An 18,727-nucleotide genomic window follows, 5' to 3' on the forward strand; every position below is an offset into this window, starting at 1 on the left:
GAGAGTTGTTGGCATACTAGGTCCTCATCCAATCCATTCAAACTGTAAGTTATTTGGTGTTATTCCCTAACCATCCCTAGAAGGATAGAAGATACGAAATTTTTTTGTTAAGACCTCGGTTATGAACTGTCAGAGTCGATTGGGGATTTATGAAAGATGATTGGGGAAATAGAAGATGGACAATAAAATATAGCTCAAGATGGGATATTTTTCGAGGATGGTTGGACAACATATTGATTGTAATTGTCTGGCTCCTTGGTACATTGCAAACTTGTAGAAGAATCAAACGATCATCGTCGATGCCTCACATTGGAAGGGCCATGTCCAAAAGTTCATACCAATCAGAAACTTCTTATCCATGGATTGGGTGATCTTTTAGGAAAACAAATGAACAATAAAATGAATTTTGATTTTTTTTTTTTTTGTAGTCATCTATTTTCTTTCCCCACAAGTCCTCCAACGCAATGGTTTCGCTTGACAAAATCGGTGTGATTCTTGGGGTGTGGCCCATTCAAGCTAGAACCTATCTGATGATAATGATGATAGGTGTGGATCTCTCACATGTGGCAATCACACTTGCTTCCCTCATGTGCAGAAGCAAGTCACTCAACAGAAAGGGATGAACACCAAAGCCTAGCCTATTATGTATATCCCTCAATGAACATGTAAATCCTTTCCTCTACATATGTGTGGAGATTGGAAGAGTGAATATTCATTATGTATCTTTTAAAAGAAAATTATACTGGTTTCCATTCTCTGCAATTTCTTACTTAACTGATAAATAAGTTCAGGTCATTTATTTTGCTCCTTTTTTTTTTTTTTTTTACCAAATTTGGAAATTAGATGTGAATTATATTGTAAACATGTTTTGTGCAGGCATCATGTCCAAGGATATCCATCTGTTCGCATTTTTCGTAAAGGAAGTGACATAAGGTAAAACATCAGTCCTGTTTCAGTTTTGGTAGTCTTCTATGAATTAGTGTTTTTCTTCATCTGTTTCAATTTGCTTTAAATAAAAATAAGTTATACTTGTACCCACCTTGTTAGATAAGACTTCCCAACAAAGTATTACTAAAAGTAGAAAGAGAGGGTGTATCTATCAATATGGGTTGGTTTAAATTAGTCTCCAATGGATAAACTTGCTGGTTTGATTTCACTAAGTTATTGTGACAATTGCTCTTGATATAGGGATGAGCATGGACACCATGACCATGAATCTTATTATGGGGAGCGAGACACAGATAGTCTGGTTTCGGTATGCATACATCTAGTTTTGAGTTGGCTGTATTCTATTTCCTGTTTAAATGTGTCATTTTCAAACTGGTCATTGGCCAACATGGTTGTTGCATGGTGTTATTGAAATTCAGAAGTATTGACGTTGTTAGTGGTTGAGGCACTATACAATTTTGGGCTCGAGAGTTTTTAAGTAGGGCCCATGGCTCAATGATCCAAACTGTTGATATGATTATCAAAATATCCAAGATGGGAAAATCCTAAACCTTCAACTTGTGACCAGCAAACAGAGTTGAGAAATATTTAATAGCAAGAGTACAGTTCCAACCAAAAAGGCCAAGTATTTGAAGGCCAGGATCCTCCTATATGGGAGACTTTTATGGCGCATGGGCCATCCATAGTGGGATCCATTGTGTCAACAGTTTGGATAACTGAACAATGGGCCCCACCTATACAAACTAAAAACTAGAGTTTACCATGAAACGTTTCACTTGCATATTGTGTAGTGCCTCCTGGTGATTAATCGGAAGGACCTTGCTAAGTAGTTGGTTTGAATTTTCCACTGTAGACAATGGAAGCTCTTGTTGCACCTGTCCCATTGGAGTTGAATCATGAGCTTGAGAACAAAACTGATGAGGACACTGCAAAACGTCCTGCACCATTGACAGATGGATGCAGAATCGAAGGTTTTGTGCGCGTTAAGAAGGTAAAATATATTTTATTCTGCATTTCTTGTGGCTCTTTCTCCATCACAGTTTTGTGCAGACAAGTTCAAAGGAACCTTGTTCTATATAGTTCTTAAATATAGAACAAGGTTCTTTCTTTTTTAATTGGTTGATAACCACTTCTCTACTTTTATTTTTGCCGTGGAGGACTAAGAAATTGACGTAGCCACGCATCTTTTAGATGAGGTTGCTAATCCTGTACAAATCTACTTCCCACCGAATTTGTCAACCAATTCCATTTCATCTCTACATCCATTTTATTGATTCCAATCAATCTGCAACAGGCGAACCTCAACTCTTCTAATTCCTAGTTTTCTATTCTGCACTTTTCATCAACTTGTATTTTAGGAATCCATTATCTCAAAGACTTCTACAGTCTCTTTCCAGCTCTGGTGTGCCAGAACTTGTCAATCTTGTGATGCATTAAATGATTTATCCATGTGAGATGAGGGCAGTTGTAGAATGAAAGTTGGCCCATCACTAATCTTTGTGGTTTCTAAGTAGTACTCATTTCATCATCATCATCATCTAAGCCGTATCCCAATTAGTTGGGGTTGGCTACATGAATCCTACTTTGTCGTTCCACTCTATCAAGGGCCATACCTTCAGTTAGACCATAGGTCAGTCTTTTCTTATTAACTCCATCCGCATCCTTTTGGGCCTTACTCTTGCCCATTTGGAGCCTTTAACTTGTACCAACTCACTCCTAATCAGCATGGTTCTTGGTCTCTGTTGCACATGACCAAACCATCCAAGTCTACTTGTCTTACTTTCTATTGGTGCTACTCCCAAGTTCCCTCAAATGCATTTGTTTTTATTTCTATTCTTTCTCATCTTGCCACTCATCCATCTCAGCATCCTTATTTCAGCTACACATCCAATGAACATGTTGTTTCTTAACTGCCCAACGTTTTGTCCCATATAGCATGGCTGGTCTTATAGCTATCTTATAAAATCTCCCTTTCTGTTTGAGTAGTACACGACGAATGCATCAAACTCCAGAGGCACATCACCATTTCTTCCATCTTGCTTGAATTATGTGGGCAACATCCTTCTTCATCTCTCCATTCTCATGAATTATTGACCCAAGGTATCAAAAGTGGTGATTTTGGGAAACTTCTTGGTCAACAATCTTAACTAATTCCTCATTTTCACTCTTATTGTTTCTAAGGGACTGTTTGTTTTTCCAATTACAGCAGTAATAGGCTGCAAATGTGTAATGTTTACTTACCCCTATAATTCCCTATCGATGTTAGTGTAATTTGACTGTATTGATGGCTGAGCTTAGGGTGTTTGTTTTCTCCATGAATCACCAAAAATAAGGTAGTTTTGCAATAGAAAATTGTAATGATCAATATTTCCTTTGCTTTGATTGCATTTGAATATCGATTCTTGTGTTGTAATTCTTTTGTTAACAAACACCTTCCAAAGATGATGATGGCTCATTTGCTTGTAATTACACAGGAAATTGGAAAAACAAATGGGCACTAAACTTGCACTCCATATACTCTATTTTAGTCCGACTAATTTTAAATTCTTTAGATTCTAAAGCATTCCTCTATAAATTTAGCTTCGTATTTATGCGCTCCCCCATCTTGTTAATAAAAAAAAATGTCATCTGATAACAACATACACCATGGGATCTCTTCCTACAAATGTGTCGTTAACTCGTCCATAACCAATGTGAAAAGGTACATGCTCAATGTCGACCCCTAGTGCAAGCCTACAGTAATTAGGAACTCACTTTCTTTCCACTAGTGGTCCTCACATTTGTTACCACTCCCCCATACATATCCTTAATCATGTCAATATATCTTCTTGAAACTCCTTTCCCAACGCCTACTAGATTAACTCTCTAGGGACTGTATTGTATGTTTTCTTTAAGTTAATAAAGGCCGTGTGCAGATCCTCCTCTCCCTATATTTCTTTATGACTTGTCTGAGTAGGAAAATAACTTTAGTGGTGGACCTCCTAGGCACGAAACCAAATTGATTTTTCTGATACATTAATCTCATCTCTTAATCTTTGCTCAATAACTCTCCCAAAGTTTCATAGTATGGTTCATTAGTTTAATCCTATAATAATTCATGCAGCTCTGTATTTCTCCTTAAATCTTATAAATAGGTTCCACAATACTTTTCCTCCGTTTGTTTGGCATTTCTTAAATCTTACAATCTTGACAACTTGTTGAACAACTATGTCAACGAAAATAACCCAATATCTCCCATACACTTCCAAACCTTTGTTGGTATATACTATCTTGTCCAGGGGCCTTTCCTGTTTTCATCTTTCTAAAAGCTTCCTTCACTTCAGATATCCTAATCCTAGGAAAGTTTCTATGCTCTCCGATGTCATTTGAGTTTATGGTTCCTTCTATCCCTATGCACTTCAGGGTGGTGTCATTAAGAAGTTTTGAAAAATAGCTTCTCCATCTTTCATTTATCTCATTGTCCTTTTAATAGTACCCTCTAGTTATCACACTGAATGCATCTAACATGATCTAGGTCCCTACGGTTCATCTCTTTAATTTTTGCCAGTTTGAAGACATCTTTCTCCCTTCTCTTGTCCTCGATCTATTGTAAAGATGATCATAAGCCTTAAGTTTAGCCTCACTACTTTCTTTGCAATCATCTTGGCAATTTTATATTGTTCAAAATTTTCATCATTTTTAGTTCATTTCTAGGCTTTGAAACATGAATGTTTCTTGTGAATGTCTTTTTATACATCATCATTCAACCGCCATGTTTCTTTATATGATTGGCCTTTTCCTCTAGATACTAGTAAAACATCTTTTGCCAGTTTCATAATGCACACCTCATTCCACATAGCATTTATCAACATTCCACTTACCTTCTTCCATTACTTGATTTATGATTGATACAGTTCTCTCCTTTTAAATTCAACCACCTAGTTTTTAGACACTCAGTAATTTCATTTCCTTTCTTCCATCTCTTTGCCTATTTGGATTCTGAATTACATCAGTAATGTACTATAAAAGCGTCATTGTTAGGATTTTACCATGATTGATTAAATATGTAATATGGCAGTCAAATGTAGATATAATAGGAGACATGCATTGTAATTCATAAACATTATAATTTTACATTGCATTGCGGTGGAAATCTCCTATCCAAACACGCACATCAATATATTTTTCTCTTTGATTTGACATTGAAGTACTGTAAGAGTATCGTCATTATGATTTTACCGTGATAAACCAACACAGGAATTGTCGGTCAAATTACCTATTTTTAGGAGATAGTATAGTGATTTGTAATTATTGCACTTTTACAGTACATTACTGATGTAATTTGCAATCCAAATCGGCCCTTAATGTAAACATCCATAACCGTTAACCTATGTTACATAGTCAGGCTCTCTTGGTATAATCTTGCAATCCTTACGTGCCGATCATTCTATTTTCATTAGTAGAAAGTAATCTATTTGGCTTCTACACTTTTGAAAGTTATTAAATGCTCAACTCTCTCTTTAAAGTATGTGTTTACTAGAGCTAGATGGTTTGCCATAGCGAAATCAAGGATGGCATTGTCCATCTCATTTCTTCTAAAACTATGTTCTCCATGCACCCTCTCATATTCTCAACTTTCATTTTCTACATAACCATTTAACTCTCCTATAAATATTCTCTCTCCATTTGGAATTCCTTGCGTTAAAGCATCCATATCCTCCTAGGATTGTTTCTTGATTCCATCTTCTAACTCTACTTGTGGTGCGTATGCACTAATAACATTGATTATCTCCTCTCCTAACACAAGTTTTATTAATAGAATCCCATCATTTACTCTCCTACCATCTACAACTTCATCTTTTAAATCTTTATTTACCACTATCCCTACCACATTTCAATTCTTGTCTTTTCCTATATATGAATGTTTATATCCATCAATTTCTCTAGTTTGTCCCCTTTCCGCTTGGCCTCCTGAATGCAAGATATGTTAACTCTCCTTTGTTTCATCGTATCTACTAACTCCATATTTGTTAATATTCCATGTGGCAAGGCAAATCCTATTCTCCTAGGCTAGCTTATTTACCCGAGCGCATCCAAAATGGTGATGGAATCCTCAACTTCTCATAGCAACCGAGTGTTGTTATGACACTCACTTCTAGGGGACACTTTAGTCAACGCTTGCCCATTTTTCATCACACCCGAGTAACAATGCAATGCTTCTCTTACAGGGAACACCCTAGCATGAGTTTGGAATGTCATATTGTTTGAAGTCATGATGAAAGTTATGGCATAAGTTTGACAAAGACTGCCAACCTGACGCAACCCTCCTTTATCTAGGTTGGCAACCGGCAACGAACACCCAGATCCATAGCTCAAGTGGTAGACTGAGTGAAAGATACCTCGTTTCAACACTGAGGTCTTGGCATCGATTCCCTAGTGGGGGTGGCTAACAGTGAAGTGTGAGCTGACAATGGGTGTACTAACAAGCTAATCGAAAAAAAGAAGAAGAGCATAGATAAAATCCAGGATGGTCCACTCATCAGGTAGGGCATCCAATATAATAATAATAAAAAAAACCGGCAACGAAAGCACAAAACTCCCACAAGTGCATGTAATAGATTATTACATATGTTGATTAGGTCAAGTGCTATCTAATAGTCTATAAGTAGGTTGATTACAATCAACAAGTTGAAGGACAATAAAAAAAAAATGAAAAAGTAAATTCATGCACATATATATATATTTTTATAACTTTGGAGACGGGAATTTGCCATTTTAAAGACCTCCAGTAAAACTTATAATCTCTTACTGTTTAGGGACTTAACAAAAAAACATCTTTAATGGGCATTATTTAGGATATAGAGGCTTGATCCAATACAAAGCTATTGTACTCTTAACATACAACATGTTTAAATGCGTCTAAGTGCATGTAAGTTCATCTAAATACATTTTATAAGTGTGTTTAGGTTCATCTAAGTTCAATGTAATTAGATGCACTTAAACACACATTTGGACCACATTTAGATGCACTTTGGCCCATTTAGATGTACTTCGATTCACACATTCATGAAGTTTAGCATAGAAAGCTGATCTGGTGTGCGTTTGGATCGTTAGTCGTTTTGCTTCAACTACTTATGCCTCAAGTAGCCGATCTTAGTTTCTACTTATTTAGCACACGAGTATGTTTGGTAAACAACATAATCCTGAAAATAATCCATAAATTACTTTTGCAACATCACTTTTTGATGTGGATTGTCCATCATTCGGACCCACCTTTGATGTGGGGCCATCCATCATGTGGGGTCCACCTTTAATATCCACCATCCATCATGTGGAGCCAACCTTTGATGTGGACGGTATATTATGTTGGGCCCAACTTGGCCCTATGTTCAATATGAATTATCCGTTGTGGGGTCTAGCTTTAATATGGGCTACCCATCATGTGGGGCCCACCTTAGATATGGGTCGTCCATCATGTCGAACATTGGATGTGGGTCATCCGTCACGTGGGGCCCACAGATGTGGGTCATCCATCATGCAAGGCCCACCTGTAATGTAGCCGTCCATCATGTGGGAAGGTGGGCCATCTATCATTTGGGGTCCACCTTTAATATCCACCATCCATCATGTGGAGTTAACCTTTGATGTGGACCGTTCATTATGTTGGGCCAACTTGGCTCCATGCTCAATGTGAACTATCCATCGTGTGGGGTCTAGCTTCAATGTGGGCTACCCATCATGTGGGGCCCACCTTAGACATGTGTCGTCCATCATGTCGGACATTCGATGTGGGTCATCCATCATGCGGGGCCCACAGATGTGGGTCGTCCATCATGTAAGGCCCACCTTTAATGTAGCCGTCCATCATGTGAGGCCCACCTTTAATGTGGTCGTCCATCATATAGGGCCCAACTTTGAAGTGAGCCGTCCATCATGCAAGGCTCCCCTAGATATGGACCATTCATCATTAGGGGCCAACCTTTGATGTGGATCATCCATCATGTGAGCCCACCTTGATGAGGGTCATCCATCACATGGGCCCCACCTTTGATGTTCCTTGTCCATCATGTGGGGCCTGCCTGTAATGTCCATTGGCCATCATGTGGGGCCCACTTTTGATGTGTACCGTCCATCTTGTGGGCCCCACCTTTGATGTGGGCTGTCCATCATGAGGGGCCACCTTTGATATGGACTGTCCAACACATTTGGCCCACCTTGATGTTGGTTGTCCATAATATGGAGCCTTCGATCCCATTTGTCATGCCCTGCAATTCAGAATACAGAGTGTGCACCCTCAGACTCAAGTTACAGACTATGACTTGTACATAATGTGTACTCAAACCAATTATTCATACTATTTTCCCAAAGGCATAATTTAAATGTACTTTAAGTTTACAAACTCAAACACTTATCAATGTATTTCACATTCAATTATTCCAACCTTTCACCCTACACTAAGTATTCACACACATCAACTAATTGAAGGATTCAAAATCATTCGTCTCGTATGTTGTTTATCTTCATAAAGTTCGAATCATTGTACTCCAACCCACCGATCTGGGGCTTTATTAAATTGTAGCCAACTCAAAATAAAATAAGACATTCACAATTGATTCAGTTTTGAATTCCAAAGTATGACTAGAAGAAATAATGTTAGTTCCATCCCACAAGCTACTAAGTCAATGCATTCAGTTCCTCCTCTTCAAGATAGGGCCATTGCCCTTGAGGATCATCCAGTGGTTCAACCTCCTACCCTGGAAATTGGGTAACTGTTTCATCTTCAACATGATTTGTACAGTTTTAAAATTAATATACGTTAGTTGGCCAGGCTCGGTGAGTGACCCATTGTGGTTCATGCACATCATAATTAAAAATAGGAATGCATGAATGTTATGCAATGTATGAGTGCGTTAATGCATCAAGTGGGTTGATCAATCCACTTGCTTGAATTGGATTCCATCAACCTGCGTCTCCCCTTCTGGGGTAGGCTTTCACCATCTTGGTAGGCTTTCACACATTGTGGGTATCCAAGGATGGCCTCCTAGGTCACCTGGTACTATTAAGTTGAAAAGGCCGAGCTAAAAGTCGCGGGGGGGGGGGGGGGGTGTGAATAGGACTATGCCAAATTAAAAACTTAAATGCAGAATTAAACAATTATAAATAAAGATAGCATAAACAATCCAACAAAGCATAAATGAATAACAACCTCAAATGTACAAGTATTAAGAGGTTGATACAGATGTTGATGTTGTTCTAAGGATAACCTTACACCAAAAACCAATGGCTTATGGTAGGACAACCTGATTCCTAGAACGGTCTCTGTATCAAAATCTCAAACCAATACAGAGGAAAGAGAAATAAAGAATAAAATAGCAAAGAAAATAACTAAGCTATTACAACATTCCCACACTTGCATAAAAGATTACAACATTCTCCACAAATGCTTAAAAAAAGAAATTACAACATCCACACAATGTCACAATCAATCATTCACCAGAAGGCCAGAGATTATAGTGGTTCGCTTGTGTGTACACCAACTGTTTAGAAAAACAGCTACACAACTACTCCACTCCCAATATCCTCACACAGTGGATATCGACATTCACTATGAAATAGGTTTTTCAAGGTTAACCTAAAACCTTCACAATTTTGTCTTTCAAGTGGGCTTACACAATTCAAAAATCCCACAGTCTGAGTTTTCTGGATCACCTCAGACAAACCAAAAGAAAGAGATTTTTCCTGGCACAATCTCAAAGAAACCAAAAGAATAGATTTACAGAAATGTAAAATACTTATCTAGATATTTTCCTTTGATGTAGCCCGGAAGAACCAATTCGGAGTAGTAAGTTCAACGTAGATGTTCAATGTCCACACTCACTTATGAAAAGGTTCTAAATGATTTTTAGATTAAATCACTTTGAGCTAGCTAGATTTGATTTTGATTCGAAGAAATGGGAAAACTTCAATCCCTTCTTCAAATAAGATTGGAATGTAGAACTCAAAATCAAATACAAAAGGCTAATTAAAGAGAATATTAAATGAGCACTAAATAGCTTAAGAATATCACTAACTTATCTCTCAGAGTGGTGTCTTGATTTTGCTTGAATTGAATGAAAAACTCTGAAAATCGTGCTCTATTTATAAGTGCAGAAACTATTCACTCGACTGGCCCAGAGGTCAGTTTAACTGGTTGAAGGACCAACAAAATTTTGAACTTTCAGGCGCGATAAGATAAGGCCGTTCCACGACTGGTCGAGTGGCCTGCACGACCGGTCAAGCCCTGCACTCGACTGGTCGTGTGGGACCCAATTTCGTTGCTGGACTTTGAGTCGAGCCTACTCAATTGGTCGAGCACTGTTCACTTAACTGGTCGAGCAGTCTCCAAGACTGGTCGAGGCTATAACAGAAAATCCCAAAAATTAGTAACAAACCTTGGACTGGTCGAGCCAGTACTAAGACTAGTCGAACATAGGCTAAGACTAGTCGAGAAAAAGCCTATACACTTATATAGTGACTCAATTAAAGTATGCAATCAATATGACCTAACCTATGGTCAATCTAGGGTCATTCATACCTTATAAGTGATGTTCGAACATTGAGTCATCTTTTGCTTCGGTTGATAGTTGATCTTGAAGCACATGAAGCTTGACATCTTGAAGTATGTTGAAGCTTGAACTTGTAACACTTTGAAGCTTGAATTTGAAACACTTTGAAGCTTGAATTTGAAACACTTTGAAGTGCATTTCACCTTGAGCTTTGAGTACCAAAGTAAAGCACAATGTCTTGACTTACATGAAGCTTTGAAAGCTTGAACTATCAATTGATGTAGTTCTTGAACTCTTATTCTTGTGATGCTTGAATCTTGAAATGGATCATCTTGAACTTGTACTTGAATCTTAAAATGGAACATCTGGAACTTGAAGACGAACTAAACAAGATACAGATTCCAAGAGGTTTTGGCACTACAAAATTTGACAATCATAGGAGAAAACATAGCACTTACACAAGTACCTACAGGTCTTCCAAAGATTGTCCCAAGGGAATTAGTGCAAGAACATTATGTATGAGAATGATTGATGTGTCATATATATCATCACGGTTTAATAATATCATTTCAGTTTAAACAATTTCAACAAAGCATTCCATACAAAAAAATACAGTAAACAGAGCAATCACACAACTATTTTTAATCACAACGAAGAGGAAACATGTTGGGATACTCACCTGAAATCTAGTGATGTGTATTCCGAGATGTTACCCCAAGATCAATCAGTTTTTTTTTTTTTTTTTGTGAGCTTGTTAGTACACCCCACAGTTAGTTCACACTTCATAGTTAGCCACCCCCACTAGGGAATTGATACCAAGACCTCAGTGTTGAAACGAGGTATCCTTCACTCAGTCTACCACTTGAGCTATGGATCAGGGTGTTAAAGATCAATCAGTTTGCAATCACCTAAGTAATCGTAATTCAAATTATATTTCTATTAGTGTATATCTGTGAAATCAGCCCACCTATGGTTAATCGTTTTCCCCAAATATAAAATTCATATAGAAATCAAATCTTTGATCTTAGTTTTATCCTCCACAAAATTTGAAAAAATCTCTTTTCAAGGTGGGGCCCATTCAATTGGCCATGGTGTTCTGACCATTCTAGTGTTCCGAGAAAGTTTAGGATTATTACTAATTTATATCACATAAATTAAATATTGAAGTTCCAATCAAACAAAACATTCCAGCAGACTGTCGAGGTTCAATTGAAATTCACTTCGATCTATCGAAATTAATTCAAATTTCCAACACAACTTTATGTACACCTTTTGTCCCATTCAATCAATCGAAACTACTTATTCGGTCGCTCTAACTATACCTTCGTTCGATCGAACTACCCTATTAATTGATCAATCTCATTTTAAATTTCGGATTTTGGTTGCTGGACATTTTTTGGCCGCCTTCGATCAATCGAACCGATCAGTCGATTGATTGATTTGGCACTGCTGCACCAAGTCTGGACGATCTGAATTTTATAACTTTTTGGGTTTCCCTAGTTTTTCTTATTTTGAATGATTTTCTGATCATGTGGGAAAGATCTGAACCATTCGTTGACTCCCACAATCCTTAAATTAGGGATGGGTCAATAGATCTCTTAGATTCAGACCATTTATGATTTCAAACTCTAAATCAATGTATGTTATGTACAATTCCTTCCATCTATCACTATGGCCCACCAGACGGTTAGATCCTTATTAAATTTTGGTTGCCATCATAGATCCGATCAATCCTTTATATAAACGGTTCGGATTAGATCTAACACATTGGATAATCCATAATCTCATTTTGTATATTATTCATGGCTAAGATTAGATCTGGCTATGTGGCCGATCCATTGATCAGATCGATTTGGAAATTAAGGCTTTGATATATTTTGGCCCTTAAGACCAAATGGTCCGTTTAGATCATATCTAAGATCATTAGATATCATCAAACCAATTTCTAAAACAAACGCTACTGCTCAAATTCAAATTTCACATCATCTCCTCCTTAGATCTCCCCATAGACCAATGCAAGGAATGTGTAGCTGATCCACACCATCCATTGCATTGATTTGAGAATAATAAACTAATAGCATGAAAAAAAAGAAAAGGAAAAAGAGATGGGGACTTACCCGATCTAGGCTTCCTCTCCTCAGATCTCTCTCTCTCTCTCTAGGATTTTCTCTCTTTTAGGTCATCTTAAAGAGAAAAACCCTTTCCAGATAAGGTAAGAAAGCACATCCTTCCTTATCCAGAAATTGAAATCTTACTGGAATTTGGCAAAATGTTATTATTATAGTCACATGAATTGATCCTCCGACCTAACTTGCAACTGAGAGTCACAGCGGCATGAGTCAATCCCCGTTTTCTCTCTCAACTAAGAGTGTTCTGCCAACCAGCTAAGTGATTTGTTTTTGCTCTCATTCTAAAAATTAAATTTATAATTATGAATTATGATTTTAAAGAGTACCGAAATTCAGGGTCGTTACATCATGTTCCCCCCCCCCCCCAAAAAAAAAAAAAGTAATATGCAAGAATTTTTTTGCTCAAGGCCACAAGTTATTCTAAGGTGTTCAACAACTTGGGTCCTAAGTCAAAGGTTCGAGTACCCATAGGTGGTGAAATCCCACTACAACGTGAGTGTGTGTGTGTAAAGATAAAAAAGAAAAGAGAGAAAAAGAAAGGTGTTCAACAACTTTTAAATGATATCTTACTAAACTTTGTCACATAAGGTACTTTATTGCTCTTGTAAGTTAAATAAGTAGCTTATCAATGCATTCCCAAACACACCCTTAAGAATTTAGAGCCCCCTTTTCAATTCTTATCTATTTTAATAAGAGCCACTCTAATAAGAGTTAAAAAATTAGGACTTTTAATTCTAGCTCTTGCTTTACAATAAGCTCATTTGGTAAAATCATTTTTTTATATAAAAGAACTAAAAAGGTTCTTATTTTGAAATTAGCATGTTCGATGAAACATTCAAATAAGAGCTTTTTTAAGGGTAGTTGCTATCAATGTTTTAAATATTGACGATATCGGCCGATATATCCCACGATATATCTTATATACTACCCGTGCGATACGAAATGTACAGGTAGAATCGATATATCCCACGTGTTCGATCCAGTAAGTATTTTCAATTTCCAATCCCCCCCCTTTTTTTTTTGAAATTATGTTAAATCAGTGTCAAATGGTTACAAATCCATTGGTTCTTCATGTTTTGCATGAAAAATCATAGAGTCAAAGCTTTGATTTCAATATTCATTGGTTCTTCATGTTTTCTAATTTTTTTTTTTTTCCTTCAAGCAGTTATTAATTGAGACTAATTTCAAAGTATTTAGGAGTACTTGATGAAATAATCATCACAAACACTCTAATTTCGAAATTTGAGTGTAGGTGGTCCGATTTGAGGAAAATTCGAAAATTTCCCAATTTCTCCCAAATTGCTTGCAATGTTGCACTCCGAACATGCAATCAAGCATCTATGATGGCTGATCTATTGATACATAACATGATACCAATATTTCGAACATTGGTTGCTATCAATTTTATTTTTTTCTTTAATTACAGCAACTCCATTATAATCAATGTGGACTGTTTGTTTTTTCTAGCTATTGATTGGATATCTAAAAAATGGTCAACCAAAGGTGGGGCCTACCTTTGAGGTAGACCATCCATCATGTGGGCTTACTTTGATGTGGGCCATCCATCATGTGGGGACCACTTTTGATGTCCACCGTCCATCATGTGGGGTACACCTTTGATGTGGAGCATCCATCATGTTGGGCCACCTTGGATATGGGTCGTCCATCATGCGAGACCTTGTATGTGAACTGTTCATAAGGTGGGGCCCACTTGATGTGGACTGTCCATCATGCAGGGCTACACTTTGATGTGGACCATCCATTATGTGGGCCCCACCTTCAATATGGGTCGGTCATCATGTGGGCCCACCTTTGATCTCAACTATCCATCATGTGGGCCAACCTTCCATGTCCACTTGAAATTGCAGTTTTACCGTTACAAGTGAAGCTTGAATATATGACTAATGTCCTAGAGGGGGGTGAATAGGACTTTTAAATTTTAACTGGATAAGTTACATGCACTTACTTCTAAACACTCATGTGAAATAATACAAACAAGAAGAAGTGCATCTATTAAGTCTATTATAGTGAAAACATCATTCAAACATTATGTCAAACATGTTTGTTGCAGTAAAGTAAATCATGTATATTGTTCAGCAAGAGTTAACAGATGAGATAAAACATTCGACCCATTGCACACGATGTATAGTGGTTTGGCTATGTGCCTACTCCACTCTTGGCTAACTCATTCTCTCCTAGAGTGTACTAGATTTCACTATCCAAATAGTTTTAAATCAGGTTCATCATAAACCTTTACAACCTATACAAGGTCTATACAATTTGCTTTCGTCGATGGCCTACACAAGGTCTTAGAGAGTTTGGATCTTAAACTCAAACACGAAGTCTTGCATATGTAAGATGAACGTACTCTTCCATCAGAGGCCTACAAAAGGACTTGGCGAGTTCGATATTTCAAACTTTGAAACCCAATCCTACACAAGGATCAGTTTCCAGACACAATGGACTCAAATAGACTTTCTTACCGAAAGTGGATGAGCCCCGTTGAAGTAGGTGAATCCTAACTTGCTAATGATGGGTATTTATGGTTATGGTTAGGATTCCCAAGGCTAAGCATTCAATGCTATCTAGCATAAAAGATTTGCAAATAAATATGGTTGCTAGAGCATTAATGAATGTTAGAGTTCATTCTTCAATTCGAGCTTTGAATGCTCAATGAAAGTCTTTAACACAAGGATAGAATGATGAAATCCATGAGGAAAGAGAGCTTGTGAGAAAGGAGTTTTAGGTAGGGTTACACACACACACACACATTGATGCAGGACGGTCTAAACTAGAATGCATGTGTGAGCACAAAAATGATCCAGCGAAATAAACTAAGCAAATCAATTAAAATATTCACATTCCACATCATAGTAAAGATAATAATAAAGGGAACATGCAATGGTTGCAGACCATCATCACAATCCTGCGGTACCGTATTCAAATTATGCGTGGATTGGATCCGGCGAGGGATGAGACCTCCCGATCTTACATGGTTTCAATCCAACAATCAATGCAACTTCTCTAGTCTAGGAAATCAAAGGATTTCTGGAATAGGGACGGCTGGAAAATTTGAGAGGGTTGGGATCAATTCTCAGATTTTCAAGGTCAATAGCCAAAAAAAAGAAGAAGAAGAAGGGACTAGGCATAGAAAGAGAAGAGAAGGTTGGAGGGCTAGAAATAGAAGTTAGAAGAAGAGGAGATTAGGGGAAGAGAAGAACTTACTACAGAGAGAAATGGGAAGGAGGCACTGAGCTTTCATTAAAAAAATATCATTAGGTTTAGGGTAGAAAGCACCCTATTTATAAAATTTGGATTTAAAAGAAAATGACTAAACTACCCCTATAACAAAAGGAAAAAAACTGTGCAAAACAAAGCTTTCTAAAAATAAAAAATAAAAATTATGCGTAACAGATCAGTCTTCTAACTCATCCTACATACGTGTCCTCCTAATGTGGGGCCTTCAATTAATCTAAGGGCATGTGTAAGGTCTTCAAAATCATTCTTAGTTGTGCAATTAATCAGATCTTCAAAATCATCCTTCGTTGTACCGTGAACCATCATCGAGCCATAAAAATGTGTTCGTCAGCTGCTTTCCTCTTTGATAAACTTTGAAGGGTCTGATGTCCGCATCAACTCCCCTCGGGTGAGAAGAACTTGGCTCCGATGAGTTAAAACTTTTGCGTGTCTCGAGAAGGTCCGGATCAATCCGTTGTAGTTCCGCTTCTGTAAGCCACGTGGAATTGGATGGTGGCTTGTTCTTCCATTTGACAAGGTACCTTTGGAAGCCCCCATCTTGTGTGGAAACAATCTCCTCATCCATTATCCCTTCAATCTCTTCCTTACAGTCAATTGATGGTGGAAAGGGTGGAGTGTGTTGAGAAGTAAAGCCGGAAAGTGGCCAAGGGTGGGAAGAAGAAACAATGGAAGGGTTATGACAGAGGACTGGATCTTCCACATTGATCGTCGGATTTATTCCCATTTCAGGTGGAAGGTCTACCCTGTATGCATTAGACCCAATTTTACGCAATACTATGAATGATCCAGTACTGTGAGCTTGTAATTTCTTAGCGGAACCCGGAAGAAAACCGCTCTGGTCTAATCCTAACCATTAAATAATCCCCTTCATTAAATTCTGTCCACCTACGATGTTGGTCAACTGAACATTTATAATTATTATCACTCACATTTATTCGTTGTCTAACATGCTGATGGGGACATCATGCGCACATGCGTACTCACGCCGCCCCCCCTACGCACGTATGCCAAAAGAAGGAGAGCCCCACCGTCGATCTGGATCGATGACGACGTTCAGGGAGGGCCTCTTAGCTAGAAGACAGTTTTGATTCAAAAGAGTGGGCCCGTTAGTCAAGAAAAGCCCAGAATGAGATCTCATGATTATGGCCCACTAGTCAGATTGATTTCATATTTTTGGTTTTGCTTATTAATGTTATTTAAAACATCATAGACACTTTAGCTTTCTTTGATTAGTTTTTATTTTGGTTTACTTTATCGCCAAGTAATAGGTTGCACACATGGCGCGAGTTTTGGGATATATGGTTTTCTTATAAATAGGCACCCCTTGTAGCTTTTTTTCATTCATTGAAGATTAATAAAAATTCTGTGTTTTCCTACTCTCTGAGTTGTGAAGCCTAATTGGTGTGAAGCCCTCTCTTCATCGAATGGTTAACTACCGTGGTGCGAAGCCATATCTATCTCGATTCGCCCCCATCCATCGCCATCTCTACTATCCATCTTCTACCATCCCTTCTTCTCATCTCACCCCATCATCTACACTTCGAATTAATCATCTATTACAGCAATTCTCCTCCCCACAACAGAATTTCAGAATCTGGCCCTACAGGAGGGCTGAAACTGCGGCGGAGCACCACACACAAACCGTACATCGGATCGAGCTGAGATTTGGTAGTTTTGGAGTCCATCCCTGGCTGACCAGGGCCAAGGTGGTCTTTTTCTGAATAGTGGGCCTCACACACGTGCGGCCGAGATCACATGCATGTGCGTCTGGGCCATTGTTGTTGTTCACCCCTGCGGTACTTCTATGGTTCGTCTCTCTGCTCTCTGTCACTCCGCTTTCACCCAAAATCCATAAACCTAACCCTAAATTACTCAAATCTCCAATTTTATACCCCTTTTCTTACCCTAGGGTTCCTTGATTTGAAATTGGTGAATCCCTTGGATTAGGGACTGATTACTATACATGTGTGGATGATTATTTCTTATCTTTAAGTATCGTTTGGTTCATAATTTTTATTGATCCAGCCCTATCATGTGTAGGCCTGGACCCGCATAGATTCCCCTTAATTGAATGTTTGGACTTTCACGTGGGATATGGAATTTGTGTAATTATTTCTGAACTAACGTGATCTTAAGCCTAAAATCTCGCATATCATATTTAATTTTCATGTCCCGCTTCAAATTTGGTATCAAAGCCTAGGGTTCTTGTAGGGAAATTCATTACATGTTTAGGGTTTGGTTGTTTATGTCCATTATGCATCAATTCTCATCATATACGGCTGTTTAGAAGTCCATAAACCCTGACATAAGCTGCTGAAATTTTTTGTTATCCCCTTATTTGAATTATTTTAGAAATTAACTTAGCTTTCTATTTCTAGGTTTAGAAACTTTCCTTTTCTGTTTTTTAGAAACTAATTTTTTAGAAACTTTCTTAATCTGTTTTTAGAAACTAATTTCCTTTCCTTTTTCTTTTTTAGAAATTAGTTTACTTTCCTTCTTCGTTTTTAGAAACTAAGTTGCTTTTCTTTAGAAACTTTCCTAATTTGTTTTTTTTTTTTTTTTTAACTTTCATAATTTGTTTTTTTTTTTTTTTATAGAAACTTTCCTAATTTGTTTTTCTTAGAAACTTTCCTTTTTCGTTTTTAGAAACTAGGTTGCTTTTTTTTAGAAACTTTCCTAACGTGTTTAAAAAAACTTTCCTTTTTCGTTTTTGGAAACTAGGTTGTTTCTTAAAAAATAAAAAAATTAAAAAAAATCTTATATTTTGACAGCTATATTGCTGAATTTTGGTTGGCACCCTACACTAAACATGGAACAATTGAAAGAGTCACTAAACAAGCTGTCCCAGAAGTTGGAGTTTTTGATTAA

General features: G+C 37.6%; 1 protein-coding gene across 1 annotated transcript in view; it reads left to right on the top strand.

Moving 5' to 3' along the window:
• Window positions 1–18,727, top strand: part of LOC131221385 (protein disulfide isomerase-like 5-4) — a 79,685-nt gene that overhangs the window by 43,366 nt on the left and 17,592 nt on the right. The window contains exons 9-11 of the mRNA XM_058216646.1: window positions 877–933; window positions 1,189–1,255; window positions 1,802–1,939. Coding sequence (XP_058072629.1) covers window positions 877–933; window positions 1,189–1,255; window positions 1,802–1,939 — 262 coding nt within the window. The remainder of the gene's footprint in view (window positions 1–876; window positions 934–1,188; window positions 1,256–1,801; window positions 1,940–18,727) is intronic.

The sequence above is a fragment of the Magnolia sinica genome, chromosome 12, assembly GCF_029962835.1.
Source record: "Magnolia sinica isolate HGM2019 chromosome 12, MsV1, whole genome shotgun sequence".
NCBI classification, from domain to species: Eukaryota; Viridiplantae; Streptophyta; class Magnoliopsida; order Magnoliales; family Magnoliaceae; genus Magnolia; species Magnolia sinica.